At 28.8% G+C, this 18,856-nt stretch overlaps 3 protein-coding genes across 3 annotated transcripts; 1 reads left to right on the top strand and 2 right to left on the bottom strand.

Moving 5' to 3' along the window:
- Window positions 1-5,936: 5,936 nt before the first annotated feature.
- LOC149878252 (dynein regulatory complex subunit 10-like) lies at window positions 5,937-8,785 on the bottom strand. Its single transcript, XM_090073052.1, has 5 exons — window positions 8,730-8,785; window positions 7,598-8,326; window positions 6,999-7,232; window positions 6,724-6,795; window positions 5,937-6,429 (listed from the first exon to the last, which is right to left on the bottom strand). Exons 2-5 carry the CDS (start codon window positions 8,303-8,305, stop codon window positions 6,148-6,150), a joined length of 1,296 nt encoding a protein of 431 aa, XP_089929178.1. The 5' UTR covers window positions 8,306-8,326; window positions 8,730-8,785; the 3' UTR covers window positions 5,937-6,147.
- Window positions 8,786-9,122: 337 nt separating this feature from the next.
- LOC149878251 (MOB kinase activator 1B) lies at window positions 9,123-12,338 on the top strand. Its single transcript, XM_090073054.1, has 2 exons — window positions 9,123-10,384; window positions 10,871-12,338. Exons 1-2 carry the CDS (start codon window positions 10,238-10,240, stop codon window positions 11,366-11,368), a joined length of 645 nt encoding a protein of 214 aa, XP_089929180.1. The 5' UTR covers window positions 9,123-10,237; the 3' UTR covers window positions 11,369-12,338.
- A 4,660-nt stretch (window positions 12,339-16,998) lies between these two features.
- On the bottom strand, window positions 16,999-17,316 carry LOC149878250 (uncharacterized). Its single transcript, XM_090072516.1, has one exon. The coding sequence runs from the start codon at window positions 17,314-17,316 to the stop codon at window positions 16,999-17,001; it is 318 nt and encodes a 105-aa protein (XP_089928642.1).
- Between the last annotated feature and the right edge of the window lie 1,540 nt (window positions 17,317-18,856).

Below are 18,856 nucleotides of genomic sequence, written 5' to 3'. Positions count from 1 at the left end.
AATAACAACGAATAATAACGAATGATAACAAGTAATAACGAACAAAGTACAAACTACTAACTCAAACTTTTACACAATTGAAAATACAGTTTCCGTCAATATCAAAACAAATCTTGGGAAAATCTGTTACAAAAGTCAAAAAAGCTTTCCCAAAGTTTTCTTGATTGTAAGTGAAAGTATAATGCTTTGCTTCGGGCACAAACCTGTCACTAAGTAAACAGAATAAAATCTTCAAAATTTGAAGAAAAACATTACGAAAAATGAAATCGTACTAAATGTAAATTTTTCAAAAATTATAAAGTTTGGCAGAGAGGCTGCTGCTTACTGTTTGTATTAGGAATTCAAAGCAAAAACACAACAAGAAACCAAAGTAAAAGAGATGAGAAAAGAGATGATTGGATGAGGAGTCAAATGTTATTGTAGTGCTAGTTAAAGTCGGGGGGGGGGATCTTTAGGGAAATCGAAAATAAATTTCAATTATTTAAAAAAATGATTTAAATAAAAAAAAGAAAATTTTGTTTTATAAAATATAATTTTAAACGTGTTTAATAATACTGAATTTTATTTATTTAAATTTAAAATGGTAAAATATTTGCAATCTTTTGTTGCCTTTGTAATACCGCAATTTTCGTGAAAATATAAAAATGATCTGCAAAACTTTTTATGTATATCTTTATGTAAACTCTTTGTTACTCTTTGTTAATTTTCGTGAAAATATAAAAATGATCTGCAAAACTTTGTTACTTAAAAAAAATATCTTATAAAAAAAAAGACCAAAAAATCGTAATTGCGCAAATATTCAATTTTAAAACTACGACAAGATTGCCATCAAGCTTTAAAGGTAAAAGAACTTTTCCACTTCTTTCTCAAAAGCAAAATAAAAGTTTTTATCTTTTTTTAAAGAGAACTTTTGTTTTGACTAATCATCATGTGGTTTAGTTTTGAAAACAAAAAGCTTTATTTTGCAGTTGAAGAAGAAATGTGAGTCTCATCAACTAAATCTTCGGCCGAATCTTGTCCCATGTATAACCAGTTGATGGTACCTTTCTCAGATGCTGACGATGCTTGCAGAGAAATCATTTTGTAGTAAATGATTTCCTAGTGTTTGAGGGATCTGCCAAAATCTTTTGGGTAGTTATTTATTTTGGTACAGAGCTAAAAACCAAGTAATGAGATGTTTGAATGAAGTTCTTTGTTGGCTTCTTTTAAAAAATTTTGTTTGAAAATAAACACAAACTGACAGACCAACGTTGCTAATACTTTTTCCCGGTAAATTGCCACAACTCCCACTCAAATGCAAAAAGAAAGCAAAACTCGAACAAATGTAAGAAACCTTGTTGAATTTTAAACTAAAAAAATGTAATCTTTTAACTCTTATTCAAGCGTAGTCACGAAATTTTATTGTCTTAGTTACCTCTAAAAAAATATCTCTGAGAACACTGGGAATGAAAGCAAAAAGACGCCATGTAGAAAAACGGCATTTTAAAAACTCAAACAAATATAAGGAACCTTGAGAATTTTAGACTAAAAAAATGTAATCTTTTAACTCTTATTCAAGCGTAGTCACGAAGTTTTCTTGTCTTGGTTACCTCTAAAAAATATCTCTGAGGAGACTGGGAATGAAAGCAAAAAGACGCCATGTAGAAAAACGACATTTTAAAAAAGTCTTGAATGTTAGACCATTGGCTGCCCAAAGAATTAAGATAAAATATCTTAGACATAAGAATACAGATAAAAAGATTATTATTTTTCCTCCAATCAACAAAAATGGAAGAAAAGTATTTAAAGAAGTTTTTTAAACCAATTGAGGGTTTTATTTGATATATCACTTCCACCAGGAGTTCTAAGTTTTCGTAACAAATTTTGAAACAGATTTTCGATTGAGTCTTAGTTGATATCAAGATGAAAATTGATGAGAAACGATGAAAATTAGGATGAAAAATAATGACAAAAAGAAACATTTTTTCTGATAAACTGTCTTCATAACTTTTTACTAATTTATTTTCTCGGAAAGTTTTATGCGTAGAGTAGAGAAGCGTAGAGTAGAGCTTTGAACATTTTTAAAACTTTTTTATAAATCAATATTTTAATTATTCTATCCACTTTTCTTCTTCTGAATCGTCAAAACAATGAATAAGGAATAAAAATGCAGTGTTTTAAAAAAAATTCTAAAAATTAAGTCCGATTTCTTATTTCATTAACGTGTGTGAAAATGTTTAAAACTGCCCCAACTTGAGGCAGCTTTGAACACACCTGGTGCAGCTTTGAACACACCTGGGGCAGCTTTGAATTTTCGCTGGCAAATGGAAATAACTAGAGATTAGATTATTTTGTTTTTCAAACAGAGCGTTGATTTATTTTTAAATTTCATTAATTTTATGTTTCTAATAGTAAAAATCAGTTATTTTTTTTATTATCTTATAATCACTCTAAAGAGTTTGTAACTTCGGCAACTGAAGCAGCATTATTAACATCTTCGATGACTCCTGTCACTCTCTTTTTTTAATAATTTTGAAACATTTTTATCATTAAATAATCAAAATTCATTTTAAATAATAAACGATGATTTTTCCAAACAAAATTATGAATTATCCTGTCTCATAAATGACATTAAACATCTTCGCGAGTTAGCAACGTGGTCAGGAAAATCTTACAACTTTATATCGAAATGTTTACGAATTTTCCTCGAAAACAAAACAATCGTATATTTTGTCCAGTTTATGCCAAATGCCAGGAAAGACAGGTGATAGCTGTGAGGGTAAATATTATCTTTAAAAAATAAATCTTGCTAACAGAAAATTTACGGCAAAGTGGTAGGAATTTTTTATAAGTGGTAAAAGTTTTATGTAGGAAATCGAACCATGATCAAAAACGCATTTACGATTGAACAAGAGACTCATTAATTTATCGTCTAAAGTTACCTTCCTTTTTTTTTTTGTTTGTTTGTTTCGGAACGTGATTTCGGAACGTGTGGTAAAAACCTTTCAAAAACGTTGGTAAACAAGCTGTGAAACGGTTTCAAACTGACAGCGTGTACCAGTTAGATCGCGAACTAGAAATCGCACGAAAAACAGCGAGTTCTTTTGTTTAGTGCAGCTGACGTTTAGATGATACTCATCCATATGTCAGTATCTTCAAATGTTTACTTTATTGCTATTTATAAAACTTTGAAAAATATTTCATTGTTTTTCTCAAACAACAATTTTGTGTGGTTTTTTCCGCGTTTGTTTTCATCTCTTAAAAATCTTATTTGAATCTAGATTTTTACTATCATTTTGGTTTCTTTTTCTTTTTCTTCAATGTTTTTCAATTTATTAAAGTTAATTTATTGTAAACTTTTATCTATAGTTCATACTTTTTTATATTTTTACATATGTGCGTTTAAATCCAAGTTACCGGTTTGATTTACTCTATGCGGTGTTTTGAATATATTGAGCTGAGCTTTATTTAAAATTTTGAATGAATATTTTACAAGTACATTTATGGTTTCCATTCCTCCTTTCATATATATATATATATATATATATATATATATATATATATATATATATATATATATATATATATATATATTAGACATGTCCAAAAAACAACTTTTTTTAAAAATGTCTGAGCACAGCCGCTAAATGTGTTCTTTGTAATAAATTAATACTAAATTTAAAAAATTTTTGAATAAAAAAAATTTTTAGGGGTTGCTCAAGACCCTTAAACATCAGACAAGTCCCTAATATTTTGAAAAAAAAAGTTTTTTAAAACCATATCATGTTGGGTCTCAAAAGAAGTGAAATTTTATAAAAATTTCAAAAATATTAAATATTTTATATAAAAATTACCAGTTCAAGTTTTATGAATTAAAAACTATCGTTTTTTAACAAAAAATAAAAAAGTGCATATTTTTAAAGTTTTTTTTTCATAAACTTTTTAATTTGTGTTTTTTATAAACTTTTTTTATTATATATATATATATTTATATATATATATATATATGTATATGTATATGAAATATGTACATACATATAATGTTAATCTTATTAAGTGTAAATTTGCTTTTTATACGGATTGAATTATTTCCCGGCCTTTCTCTAACTTAGAGAAAGTTTTTACTTAAAAAGTTGGTACATGGGTTAATTTAGATCAGAAGGGGACGGGAGGGAGGAGCCATTTTTTAAATTTACTCTTCTAGAGCCTTGTTTGATATAAATGCTTGGGACTTCTTCCACAACATCATTAGCATAAAGAACTCATTTCAATAAATTTTTACTTAGAGTCTAAGTAATTATTTTTAACTGTTAAAAATTTGCTTAAAATTTTAAAATTGAATTATCCAGTTTGTTTTCAAATATTTTTACAAATTTGTTATAGATAATTAACTTTCATTTTTTACATCACATTCCAACGTTCAAAAATGCTGAGCACAAGTAAAAATCATAAAAATTGCTGCAAAACTGTGTTTTTTGTGTTTGTAAAAATATGAATAGAAAGTTACACCACATATGGATACAAGAATGCACAAACATGTGAAAAAGAACTTTGATTTAAGTAATAAAAAGTTAGTGACAAACGAGTTGTTCCAAAAATTTGACTAAGATGACAGAAAAATTTCATTCCCTGCATTACTTAAAAACAAAATTATCGCTTGTTATCACATCAGATGATAACAAGAACACGAATAATATCGGGTGACAACAAGATCACAAATTACTCAACAACGAAGAGATGGAGAAACAGGGCTCGTTTTAGGTAACCTTAAAATGATTTATAAACGGTCAAAACATGATCTATGTTATGTCCATCGTTATATGATGATACTGGTTACTTGAATGGAACGTTGTATCTCTAATTTGCTACAGATGGAAAAACTAATACAATAACCTTATTATATTAGTTTTTCTACCTCATCAACAGAAATCTTTCCACAGTCATCAGAAATCTTTCTGATGTAGCTTTAACCGCTACTAATAATCTTAATTCGCAAGTATAATGGAACATAAAAATTTTAGGAAAATACAGAACTGACAACTAAAAGCGTAAAAAAAACTTGATTTTATCCTTAATCATTAAGAAATAGCGTAAAATGAGCAATTTTAATTTTTGTTATTTGTTTTCATGGTTATCGTGATTAAGCATGTGTGCTGAAAATTCAAAAACTCAACATTTTTTCCTCATACAAAAAAAGCGCCACATGCAAAATATCAGCCCAAAAAAGTGTTACAACAATGCCCCTCCTCCCTCACCAATGCCAATTTTAAGATCCAATGTTTATTCACCAATCCGAAAATCACCGGCACCGAAAAAAAAATCGTCGGTTCCCTGAAATCCTCGATTGCTGGTAGTGATTGCAAAGCCGATCGATTGATTTATCGAATGTGAACCATAAAGTCGTTAAGGAGAGAGAAGAAGAGGCAGAAGATGCAAACTGACTACCTTTATCTTTTTAAGTTAAACCATGTTGAACAAAACGAATTGAGTTTAATGCTGATTTGATAATAGCAAAAGGATTTTTTTTTTCAGAAAGAAACAAACTCATAATTTCATTTTGAATAAAATTCAAATTGTGACACGCGTCTAATCAGCAGTTTACACCAACACATTCTAAAAAACAAAATAAAATTGTTGTAAGGTTTAAAAAAACAATACACCAAAACTCACCAGAGAAACCCAATCCATTTAAAAGTTCATCTTCACTGCAGGCTGAACGAAATATTACCGCGTAAATAAACCGAGAGGAAAACATAATCTTAACATTTTAAAAAGGAAAATACAGAAAAATAATAAAACTCGTGGGTTTATTAAACTTGATGCCGATTTGCCATCTCTTTTGATTTACATTTTTCAATATTGGCATTATTTTCAATAAAATTTATCTTTACAAAAAAAAAAGAAGGAAAATGTAAAAAAAAAAAAAAAAAAAAAAAAAAGCGATAAAATATGAAGAGTTTTCGACTTGTTACTCAAATCCAGATCCTCTAATCAATCCAGGAGCGATACGTATATATATAAAATACATCAAAAAAATTACCAAAGTAAATCCTAAAAAACCAAAAAAACTTGAAAAGGAGTTTCTTTTTAGATTACCAAAAAAAGTAGATTCTGAAATATTTCTCCACTGATGTCTAAAAACAACAAAAGCAATCCAAGGCTATTTCTTTATTTGTTTTTGCTTCCCTTTTTCTTTTTCTTTTTCATCTTCTTTTTTTTGGCTTTCAACAGCTTTCTGCAACGATAACCTTTCCACAGTGCTTGAATTAAAATAGCAGCTTTCACCATAGTATTTAGTTGATTTTCAACTGCTATGCGATGTTCCTCAACAAGACGTCGTTGGGTCATGATACTGTCATATTGCATTTTGAGTATCTGAAAACGCTCTTCTAGATCTTGGAGTTGTTTCTTCTCTTCAGCATACTCTAAACTTAGTTTGTCATATTCTTCCTATAAAAAAAAGTTTTTTGACTTATTTAATTACTAATATCATTATTCTAAGTTACCAGTTTTAAGAATTTTTTCAGTAAAGAGTTACAGAGATTTTCAAACATTTAAATAAAATTGTTAAACATTACTAATATTGTTCTTATCATTTTTGTAACTATAAAGTTGCTTTTATCAATATCAAAGATACTTTTGTTATTGTTACTACGTTTGTAATAAAATAAATTTGCATAAACCCTGAATCAGAGGAAAGATGTTTTATACAAAGTAACCTTCTTAAAAAAAACTGAATAAAACCTGTCTGTCTGTCATGTCACTATCAAACTTTTGAATCCAGTTCTCTACTTCTGTCTCCATCTTGTATTTCCGCTTATAGAGTAAAAGAGTACATATTTAAAACTCTACTTTAACAAAAGGACACTTTGATTATAAATTACCACAATAAACTAGGAAGCTTTTAATAAATCTAATTATTGTGCATTTCCCACACATGAATTGTAACAAAACTAATTTTTGAAAAGTGAAGTAAAAAGATTTAAGTTTTAGAGGATATATAAATTTTAAATTAACACCTTTCTTAAGAACAGCTCATTTTCTCTGTGAGCTTTAAGATTTGACTGAAGCTGCTGTTTAACTTGAGAGATATCCTCTTGAAGTTTTGATTGCTTACTGTTTGATTCTTTAACATGTAAAGAATGAATCTTCTGAGCTTCAGATGAAATAGCGCTTTTTAAAACATCAGATTCATCTTCCACAGCTTGAATTTGAAGTTTGAGTTCATCAATTTTATCATTTTTTTGTTTTAACTAAAGAAATTAACAAAATAAAAATAAAAAATTACAAATGACTTTTTGTGTTTTCACATTAAATTATGGTAGGAATGCAAACAACAATTATAGTTTTATGAATTTACAAGTTGATAATTTTTCTATATGCCGAAGGTATCATTTTTAATCAGTTATAACTTTTGAAACAAATTTTTATGTTTAAAGTGTTAAATAAAATTTAAAACTCTACTTATTACATTAAAAATACAAAGTTTGAAACTCCAAACTGAATTTAAAAGAATTTATATTTTTTTGTGATTTATACTTCATGCAAATTATTACTGCTTTTACTGATCAGTGGAATATAAAAACTAAATAAAAATCAAATTTTAAAATGCACCTACAAGATCTTCTTTCAATAATTTTGCAGCATCAAACTCTACTTCAAGTTTATGTATCATAGATTGGCATTGATTTCCACGGACAATTGAATTTAATGCAATTTTTTTTTGCTCTATTTCTTCACTTACTGTTGTTTCTAATCGAATATAGAGATGATCCCTCAGAGAAACTATATTAGTAATGAAGTTTTTGGCTTCAATACTACACTCACTTTGATTGTTTTTAATTATAGCTGCAGCAGAGGGGTTAGATCGAAATAAACTAAGAATTGTTTTAACAACATCTGAAAATCTTAAAATTATATCATCAATTACGTATGAACTACTCAACTCAGGACTTTTATTTGAAGTTTGGTTTTCTAAAGTTGATTTATCTGTTTTGGATGAAAGTTTATTATACAAAATTTTTAGCCTTGAATACTCCATTAAAGAATTATTTAATGTTTCTCCAAATATTACAGAAAAACGATCCAAGTTATCAATTATGTAAGGAAGAAGAGTCACAACTTCTAACTGGAATACAAAATTTTCAATTACAGTTAAAATATGCTGAGTGTCTAAAGAAGGCAACTTCTTCTTTGAAAATTCCATTAGGCTCCTATTGGGAAGATTAAGCTTATTCTTTCTTTCTTTTAATAATAGTCTTCCTCGAACAAAATTACTTTTGAACTTTTCTTTGCAACCTTTTTGAAGGGAAGAAGCTGCTGCCATTTAAAAATGTTAAACTTAGATCTAAAACATACAATTAATATAACAAGTTTACAAAAATACACTAACAAAGATATGAATATATATATATATATATATATATATATATATATATATATATATATATATATATATATATATATATATATATATATATATATATATATATATATATTATATATATATATATATATATATATATATATATATTATATATATATATATATATATATATATATATATATATATATATATATATATATATATATATATATATATATATATATATAAATAGACAATATTGATGTGCACATTTTTTTTATTCTTTATAGTTTAAAAGCGAGCGTTTGAGGCTGTAAATTTATTTATATACAGACAACGCTTAAATTTTAAATAATTGAAAAACGCGAAATAAATAAAATTATACCAATCGAAGTAATTTATAGATTTTGACAAAATATGTTGATTTTAAGGATTTTTGATACTTTTAAACATAAAAAGCGTAACAAGCAAATTCTGTTGTTGCCTAGCGATTTTTTTACTACCAAAGCAAAGAAGACTTTTAATGAATATTTAAAAATATAAATAAGAGCATTTGACTTTATGTTCGAGCTTCATGAAACTAATTTGAAGTTAAATATTATTTTAAAAAGATGATTGTAAAAATTTCAAAATCAGATTACGCTTTATATAACATATATTTATAGACTGCCTTATACAATTACAACTAGTGCGACTGAAATATCAGCACCACCGCAACATAATTGCATATAGCAATTACCAATCTGCAATTTTTAAAGTCATAAACCGCTGTGTAATAAAGCTAAACATGGCACGACTGAGGAAGGGCAGAGCGTAGTAGTGTTTTTTTGTAATTGCATTTTGGAAAAGTGAAATTTTTTAATAACTGCTTTTCGCAATATATTTTTTGCAAAAATAAATATTTAAAATACTATTGTAAGTTACACCACCATAAACTTTAGGAGCTAGGGTTTGTGTAGCATTACCAGAAGTTTGCTTATGGTTTGTTCGTGATGCTTTTGCAACTATAGATTACACGAATTTCGTGATGCCTTACAATCCTAGAACACACATACACACACAAAAAAGGGTTTATGACACTTTCTTGCAAAGAAATGCATTAGTTACGTGTATTTACGTTTTTATTAACTTAAGTAAAAGTATTTAACATGTAACCAAAACTTTTCCTACAAAAAAGGTTTTATTTCATAAAATTTATTTGTAGCTACAGATCTTATCTTAATTAAATAAAAGAAAAGAAACAGAAACATTGATTTGTAATTAATACTAATACTTTATTTGATCAATTCTAAACAACAATCATCTGCACACGCAAAAATAGGAAAAGGAAGGGGGAAGAGGGGGGTGGTCTAAAAAGTGTAATAGCACCTGCTTCTGTATGTAAATCATTCTATTTAAAATATTTAAGTTAGGTTTTTTTAGTAGACAGTTTTCAATTTAAGTTTTAAATAAGATCTTAAATTTGTTGAATGTTTTTTAAGCATTTCTTGAATAGGTTGCTCTTTAAAGTTTTCTCATTTTTTAATACTCTCTAAAATAAGATGAGGTGTCAAATTATGGCTCTTATATAACTTAAATAACTATATATACTTACATAACTGCCTAAATATTACTTAGTTTGAGCTTTCATATTGAAAGTTGCATCTCAATCATAGAAGCTAAATCATTAAAGCAATTTTTTTTTTTAAATTTCTGCATCTGCTAACTTTGTACTTATATATGTGTACTTTTAGTGCTATCTAGTTGCTTTTTTCATGTTTACAATCAGTATTTTGTGATATTGCATACAAATATAAGTATAAATATTGTTAAAAAAAACTTTTGTTTTTGAAATTTGTGCAAAAATTTTTTAAAATTTCTCTTTGATTTAAGTCTGAAGGCTCTTCTAATGCAATGAGTTTCCTGTTTGGTTCAAAAAATACAAAAACATTTAAGCCAAAAAAAAGTATACCAGAAGGTACTCATCAGTATGATTTGCTTAAGCATGCTGAGGCCACTCTTGGTTCAGGAAATCTGCGAAATGCTGTGATGCTACCTGAGGTAATTTTGGGCAATAAGTCTTCTTTTTTTTGTTTGTTTGTTTGTTTACCACTTTACTATTCATGGAAAAGTTGCATTTATTAATTTTGAATTATTTCTATTTTTAAATTCCTTAGAGCCTTATTAAACCATTATTATTTAACCATATATTTCTAGACCTCGGAGGTAAACTCTATGTGAAGAAGGAGAATTAAGTTATAAATAATAACAACAAACAGAGAAGAAGGTAGACAAGATGGCTCAACAACCCTACATATAAGTAAATGATAAAGCAAAAAAAAAGGAAAAGTGACTGGGGAAGGCGTACACATGATATTTCATCAATCTGCTATATGAATAAATCATAAAGTAAAAAGAAGAAAAGTTAAAAACAACATAGTGCAGTTTACCTCTGAGGTCCAGATTTGTAATTCAAAAACTAATGTGATGTTCATGAAATAATAATTCAGATAATTATGATAGTAACTTAGTTAAGTTTGTTTTTAGGGTGAAGATCTCAATGAGTGGATCGCTGTGAATACAGTAGATTTTTTTAATCAGATAAACATGTTATTTGGTACAATTACGGACCATTGTACTTCTGACTCATGTCCTGTTATGTCAGCAGGACCAAAATTTGAGTATTTATGGGCTGATGGAACATCAGTGAAGAAGCCTATTAAATGTTCAGCTCCTAAGTATATTGACTACCTAATGACATGGGTGCAAGATCAATTGGACAATGAGGCATTATTTCCATCAAAGATTGGTGTACCATTCCCAAAAAATTTTGTATCCATAGCGAAGACAATTTTGAAGAGGTTATTTAGGGTTTATGCACACATCTATCATCAGCATTTCCCTCAAGTTGTTAGCTTAGGTGAAGAAGCACATCTTAACACTTCTTTTAAACATTTTATTTATTTTGTCCAAGAATTCGGACTTATTGACAAGAGAGAGCTTGCTCCTTTGCAAGAGCTTATGGATAAGTTAATCAACAAATAGTTAAAATGTTTCTGTGAATTTTCAGAATGTGCAGTTTATAGATGTAGCACTAGCAAGAGATCACCAAAGAAAATATTTCTTTAGTATCTGAAGCTTCCCTATCACAGAAAGAAGTTTGTTGAAATTTCATCCAGCAGTTTTGTTGCTTTCAGATGATAGTCAAATGTTCTTCATCTTGCTAACCATCATTGTTATAACCATTTATTTCATTAGTTAAAGTATTGGTCGCACACACCCTCTTTTTCTTTTTCTTTATAACCTGTTATCTTTTTAATAAAAACTTCTCTTGTAGTAAGAAGTTGGTATTTTGTTTTGTTTCCAAAAAACATAATTGGTACATGATGATTGGATGACTTTTTTATGTAGTTTTATATGGTACTTGCACATTCTAATATAATTTTATATATAGTACCAAAAGCTGCACAGTTGTATAACATGTGATTTTGTAGTTTTATGTGTGTGATAGATCATTTATTTTAGTTTAGATTAAGTGATGAACAGAATATCGTTAAAAAATAAGAACTTTGTAATACATTAAACTTAAGACCTTAAGACCTTACTATTATAATGAATATTTGAATTACTTACGGAAATTTTGTTTGTGAATTTATGAAACTTTTCATTGGATTGAGATAAATGGTCTGCGTTCAAAAATAAATCTTTTACTTTTTTTTCTATTGTTGTGGCTTTTGCCGAGAAAGTTCATGCAAATTCTTTATTCTGCTAGATAAGTAGTTCATATGTTATACCTTTTCAGTGTACAGCTGTGTATTTCTAACAAAACAGAAATAGAAATTTTTGAAATTTCAAAGCATTTCTTTTTTAAATCACTGTTTTTATAAACTTATCGTTTGTTGTTCATATGATTGATGATGCAATGTTTATTTATTATTTCTATTTGTTTGAATTTACTAAAATGGTTTATGTTGTATGTATATAATGCAGTGAAATTTATAAACATTTCTATTTGTTGATTATTAATTTTCTTAGTTGCAATATTAACTGCTGTATTTGCGTTGTGCAGCTCATTTATTCCAATAGTGCTTTTAATTACCCAAACTAAATGTTTTTGATAAGTTAGTTTTTTATCAATACTCAAAATTCTTAAAGACACAAATTCAAAACTCGAGATGGTGTTCATCATCAAAATACTAGTCCTTGCTTTTTTATAAGTTATTTGGGCTTATTGTTTATATCTCCCACTCTCATCATTGTTTCTTTGAGACTTTAAAAAAAGAGTGCTGTGTTTTTTTTAATGAAATGCCTGAATAGTAGTCGAAAGTGCAGACTTTAGGCATTTTTATTTAGATTTATAGTAAACTTGAAAAAAATTGATTTAAAAATAGTTCTGCTTACTCATAGGAGACTTTGGGAAGAAATAAATCTGAGGTTGCAGAATATTTACAGTTAACGCATAGGCAAGGTATGCTGCACCTGCAGCTTTTAGACATGCTGGACTTTTTTTTCCTGATTTTCTTTCCCAAAATATTTTTGATATTGGAAAACTTGAGTTATTTTCAAGATGTTTGAATGTTTGAAGAAATTTCAAGCAATAAACCTACTACAAACAATTTTTCCCCCTGTAATCCTTTTGGTGTAAGAAATATACTTATTTTTTCCGGTGGATAATATTTTATTTTAGTATTCAAACTTCCAGTAGAAAAATCAATGTTTTCCAGAAGAATGTTTTTTGTTTTTCATTAAATAAAAATCCATTAAGTGAAGAAAAGGACTCCAAATGGTTAAATATCAGAGTATATAATAATTAAAAAATAGAATATATATATATATACATATATATTTATATATGTTTTGTTTTTATCAAAGGGCTTTTAAGTAGAACCAGCCTCGCAACTTATGAAATTCGTATCGTAATATCCATTTCTAAAACACTGTTGAGGTAATCTCTTGCACCAAGTTTATTAACGAGTATGCTTACCAAAGCATTAAGCTAGATGTTGCTTTCGTCATTAGCAAAGTTCGTACGGAATAGATGATAGTATTTTTTGCAGAAAATGGTCCCTTACATCCAGTCAAAACAAGTAAGGTATTTCAAGGGCGGAGACTTTTTAGTCTTAGGGGAATGTTTTTGTTTTGTTTGGTTATTTTTGGGTGTTTCAAGTTGAATTGTTGTGTTGCCCTTGGCATTTCAGCTATTTCGAACTTTTCCTCGATTGAATGCGTTGTATGTTTGAGTCGAGTAAAAATTAAAGCTTTTACTTATAGTTTCCTTCGCTTTCCTCCTTACAGTATTTATAGCATCTTTCAAATACTGAAATCTTTTGGAATTTTATTCCAGTCCTTAGTGTCAACATATTGTCGAAACCCTGGCATTGATATGCGTGCACAAATTTGTTAAAGGTGTTTACTTATCTGGATGTCTCCAAAGCATAAACCGTTTTCTAAAATCCATTTTAATTTATCAAATTTCCAAAACTTCTAAATTATTTACGAGACTACTCTATTTTTTCCTGTTTTGATTATTTTTTTTTTGTTTTCATAAAGATTTATGAGTAACTCTAGTTGTAAGCATTCAAGATCCTGTATTTTCGCTTTAAAAGAAAAAGTCTGTTAAAGTGAGTGAAAATACAGAATATAAAACAAAGTATAAAAGTCGAGTTTTGGATTATTTTAGGAATTTTACCGAATTTCAATTTAACACCTTTAAATTAAGGTTTATTTACTGCACACTGTGTTTAAGCTTGATATTCACTAGGAGTATCTTTTATTGATTCAAGTACATGATATTTTAATATAATATGCCAATGCGCCTCTGAGATATTTGTCTGCCATTTATTTTCTTAGAAAGATGTTCAGGTTCCATAAATTCATCCACCATAAATCACATCTTAATTATGAAATTGATTTAACACAATTTCTTTTTAAGATCTGTATATTGTAAAACTTATCAAAAAAAGTTTTCATGAGAAATACTGGTAGAATATAACGCATAACACCATTCATAGTTCTAAAATATGACTATGCAATGTCAAAAAACAAAATAAGGAAACAACGAGATACCACCTACATTTTGCTTAACATATTGGAATCACCATCACAAACAAAGCAAACCAAGTGCGTAATAAAAAAATTATCATTACGACCTTGACTAAGATCTACATGAACACTTAACAAATTTGCGAAAGAAGAGGCTTCTATACTGGTGCACAATCTGATTATAAAATACGGACCATGTTGAAGCCATTTTCTACTTGCAAAGATCTTAATTCTTTCTAATCAGAAAATTGACCATTTGTTTTTGCTTTGTGACATGCAGTCATAAATATACGGCACGTTGTTTCAAACTAACTCATCTGCATTTGCGAAATAAACATCTCTGTGGTTTTTTTTAGATTTATTTTTTTAAGCTTTTTTCTTTGAGAAGCTGATAAAATATGAGCCAAAAGCTTCTTTCTTACGGATCGCTGGTTCCTTTCTTTTGTTTTTTAATGCGCTCTTTTAATTTTTCACTCACTTCCCTAATTCAAACGGGCTTTTCTGAACCTACATAGTTTACGGACTTACAAACAGAACAACCTGGGCTCATTTAAAGTACAAAATAATAAAAACAAAATGAGTAAGCATACATAAAGTTCTTTGAATTTTATAAAATAGAACAAATTTAAAGAATTTAAAGATTTTTAGATTTTAATTTCAATGTTAAAAGAATTTTTATGAAATAGAAATTTAAAATCATATTTTACAATTACATAACAAAACGCATCTTAAAAGAGGTAAAAATAGATTACTCAGTTCTGAGTAATAACATTTGGTAACTAAGTAACTGGTGATAACATATTCATTTCAAGTGAATCTTTAGATGAGTCAACAGAAATGTGACTTTCTAAAAGTCAAAAGAAGTAACTTCCTAATAAATTTAAAAATTCAGGATTCATTTTAATATGCTTAATTTTCGGGCTCTCAAACTTGCTATAATCGGAGCTGAAGTAATTAGTAATCTGTTTAATAAATCCATATTTGTGTCTATTCGTGATTCCTCGTAAAATGCTCCCTTAACTGCCTGTTGTGTTTGTTTCCAAACTCTTGGGCTTCTTCAGAATATTGTCCGATTGGAAGAATGCACGTTTCCATAATGGCTCTGCCATGAAATAAAACTTTATTAGGTTAGCAGACACAGGATACCATCCGTATTTTTAAATGTATAGGTCCTGGGTCTCTCTTGCGTAGTTTTCGAAGTTATCCAAATTGATTTTACGTTCCGAGTTTATGCATTCTAGAATTATTCCTAAGTGTTTTATTTATTCTGAGCAAACTCCTGTTATGTAACTTATGTAACACCATTGTGTGGAAGAAAATGATGACACCGCATTGCAAACTTTTCCGCCTATCATACAAAGTATCATAGTTGATATTATCGCAATTTGAAGATCTCCGAGAGATGCTTTGATGGGCGTAAGTGTTTTAATTTGTTGCCTCAAATAATTAATTTCTTTAATTATTAAATCTGTAGATTCCTTCGCGAAAACCAGTTTGGTGGGGCGACAATACCTAGTAGACGATGTGGCAGGGTTTTTCCAAATGATAGTTGTAATATCTCTTATACCACAGAAAATTTGTATTGGCACCATAGGAATACTAAATAGACTTTCATACGTTGAAGTCTCCTCCGTAAACCTCTGCTTACAGTTAGAGAAATAAGTATTCGAACAAAAGATTTTTTTATGGAAAATAAACTTTGTCAGGTTTTTTTCGAAAAAAAAAACTTTATAGAAATAAAAGAAATGATTATTCTGAAAGAAAATTTTATTACGAATTCCATATGCAAAAAAAAAATATCAATAATAATATTTAATTGATAAAAAATTAAGATACATTTAAACTATGCAATTTTTTAGCATTAAATAAGTATCCGAACAAAATTTTAAAGATTAAGGCTTAAAGATTAACGTTTCTCCGAGTAATTATTTTTTTGACTTTTTAATATCGAGTTGGACCGCCTTTAGCTTTTATGACTTCTCCAAGTCGACATGGCATCGATTCAACTAATTTCTTTGTCGTATCTGAGTCGATATCAGCCCAAGCTTCTTGGAGCATGATTTTTAAATCTTCTTTTCTTTTTAGACATCGTGTGCCACATTTTTTATCCAGAATTGCCCAGAGATGTTCAATTGGATTGAGATCTGGACTTTGCGCAGGCCATTCAAGTAACTCAATTTGCTTTTGGATGAAAAACTCTTTTGCTTTCTTTGACGTATGTTTAGGGTCATTGTCTTGTTGGAAGATAAAATGCTTTCCTAATCGCAGTTTTTTAGTTGAAGCCAGAAGATTTTTATTGAGAATTTTAACATAAACCTCAGAGTCCATAATTCCATCAATAAACTCCAGTTTTCCTGTTCCGTTCCAAGCCATCGATCCCCATACCATAAAATTGCCTCCACTAAATTTTACTGTGCCTCGAATACAACTGAGTGTGAATGCTTCCCCTTTTTTTCTCCAAACTTTTTGAGATTAAATTTTGACTCGTCCGTCCACAAAACTATCCTCCAGAATGATACCGGCATATTTACATATTTTTTAGCAAATGCAAGTCTTCGTTTTCGATGGATTTTTGAAAGGGATGGTTTCTTGCGTGGAACTCTTGCTTTGAATCCACTTTCTTTCAATCGATTTCAAATAGTACATGAGCTCACTTTTAACCGAAAATCTTTCTCAAGGAGGCTTGACACTTTTGGTGCTGATAAAAAACGGTTTTTTTGCACCATCTTTACAATTTGTCGATCTATTCTTGATGTTGTTTTACGCTTTGCTCCGCATCTGGGCTGATTTTGCACATATCCAAACATATTATACTTTTTAACCAGATCGCTGATGGTTCCTAATGCCATTCCAGTCGCTTTATTTATCGACCTAAACGTTTTACCTTGCTTGAACAAGTCAATAACCAAATTGCGCTGAGCTTGGGACCATTCCTTGGTTTTAACTCCCATACTTGATGATATCAATGGTAAATCAAATGAATTTAAAAAAATATCAGTCAATTATTAAAAATTACTCGTTGTAAAACAACAATATTTCTAAAACCATTGGTTTAAAAACTTTTTTTAATAATCAATTTCAAAACTTCGTTTACAAAACAACATGTTCGGATAATTATTTTTCATTGAAGTTTTAAGACTCCTTCGGGAATCGTTAAATTTTAGCAACGCAGGTTAATTACCTTTGATTAATTTTTTGCAACATAAATTCGTAATTAAATTTGCTTTTAGAATAATTATAAAAGTATTTATCAAAAACATATGTTTTTCGAAAAAAACCTGACAAAGTTTATTTTCCATAAAAAAATCTTTTGTTCGGATACTTATTTCTCTCACTGTATATCGCATCTGCTCCGATCCGTCGAATCCCCATTTAATGACGAAGCCGTATGTATTATCTTTATGTAGAAGTGATTTTTCTCTCACACCTTGAGTTTGATAAAAGCGAAAGAGTGTGCGATCTATTAGAGCTTTTAGAGGTATTTCTACAGATGTTTCTGTTATCATAACTCCTTGAGGATAACATAACCGCTTGGCTTCCTTAACTTTGTGGTAAGATGGATATGGCTTGCAATTTAAGTTTTCAGCTTGCTTAAGAATTCGTTAGTACTGTTGAGTGGAAAGATTAACATTTACTATTAATGCGAGCACTTGTTCCACTGATAACAATGCTGGTTGCTTTAGCGACGAATCCGTGTCTTTTTTAAAAGTGTACCTTGATTCGGAGATGCAACCGAAAGTTCCTTTATACTGGAAGCTCAACCTCATTTTCCTTCTTTTCTAAGCTTCATTTCCGTCGCCATACTTAGCTCTCCAGGAGATATTGCAGTTTGTACTTTTGAGCTTTAGTACCACAAGCGCTAAAAAATTTTGTTGGCCGGCCAGGTCCTATTTTTATCCATTTCATCTCAATTGTTTGATAAAAACTTCTAATTTAATTTTTTATACACCTTAAAGCAGCTTCAGACTTTACAACATCTTCTATTTCTTCAAGAACATTAAGTCTCATCAATGCATCAAATTTTCGGAGTTTGTTACCTATATATCAAAAAGAGCCATCCGAGAAATCGAAGGAGCCATTTTATAAAATAGAATAAATATAATTAGTTCGCAAATATTCGCAGAATTTTTTTTTGGTTTATTAACTCAAAGGTATGAGGTTTAATTTGTATATAATTATGAAATAATATTTGGTAATATTACATGATAAAAATTACACAGAAATTGTAAAATAACTTTATGATTTGAAAAAAATTACTCGCTTTTCAAAAGAATTTTAAAAGTCAGTGAAAGCTTTTCATTAAAAGCTGAAAACGTTAACGATAAGAGATGATTATAACAATCCTTATTTCGAAATAAAATAATTTAAAATGAAGTTTCAGAAAGCGAAACGTTTACAATAACTAAAAGTATTAAATTATTGTTGCCACAGCTATTCTGCAACTTTAAAAACTCGCGCATACTCAGAAGAATTAATTTGTTGCTATATCGC

This window comes from Hydra viridissima, unplaced genomic scaffold (assembly GCF_058129835.1).
Source record: "Hydra viridissima isolate aposymbiotic clone 2 unplaced genomic scaffold, HvirCarnegie_v1 scaffold_15, whole genome shotgun sequence".
Taxonomy (NCBI): Eukaryota; Metazoa; Cnidaria; class Hydrozoa; order Anthoathecata; family Hydridae; genus Hydra; species Hydra viridissima.
Note: the sequence above shows the minus strand (reverse complement) of the source record. Positions and strands in the feature narration are given on the sequence as shown.

What these genes read in the sequence shown, in the direction of transcription:
- LOC149878252 (XM_090073052.1), bottom strand. Translation starts at nt 8,305, where the DNA reads ATGGCAGCAGCTTCTTCCCTTCAAAAAGGTTGCAAAGAAAAGTTCAAA. An exon ending in ATGAGCTGTTCTTAAGAAAG is followed by an intron (nt 6,796 to 6,998) that starts GTGTTAATTTAA and finishes TTACTCTATAAG; the next exon opens with CGGAAATACAAGATGGAGAC. An exon ending in GTGACATGACAGACAGACAG is followed by an intron (nt 6,430 to 6,723) that starts GTTTTATTCAGT and finishes TTTTTTTTATAG; the next exon opens with GAAGAATATGACAAACTAAG.
- LOC149878251 (XM_090073054.1), top strand. Translation starts at nt 10,238, where the DNA reads ATGAGTTTCCTGTTTGGTTCAAAAAATACAAAAACATTTAAGCCAAAA. An exon ending in ATGCTGTGATGCTACCTGAG is followed by an intron (nt 10,385 to 10,870) that starts GTAATTTTGGGC and finishes GTTTGTTTTTAG; the next exon opens with GGTGAAGATCTCAATGAGTG.
- LOC149878250 (XM_090072516.1), bottom strand. Translation starts at nt 17,316, where the DNA reads ATGGGAGTTAAAACCAAGGAATGGTCCCAAGCTCAGCGCAATTTGGTT.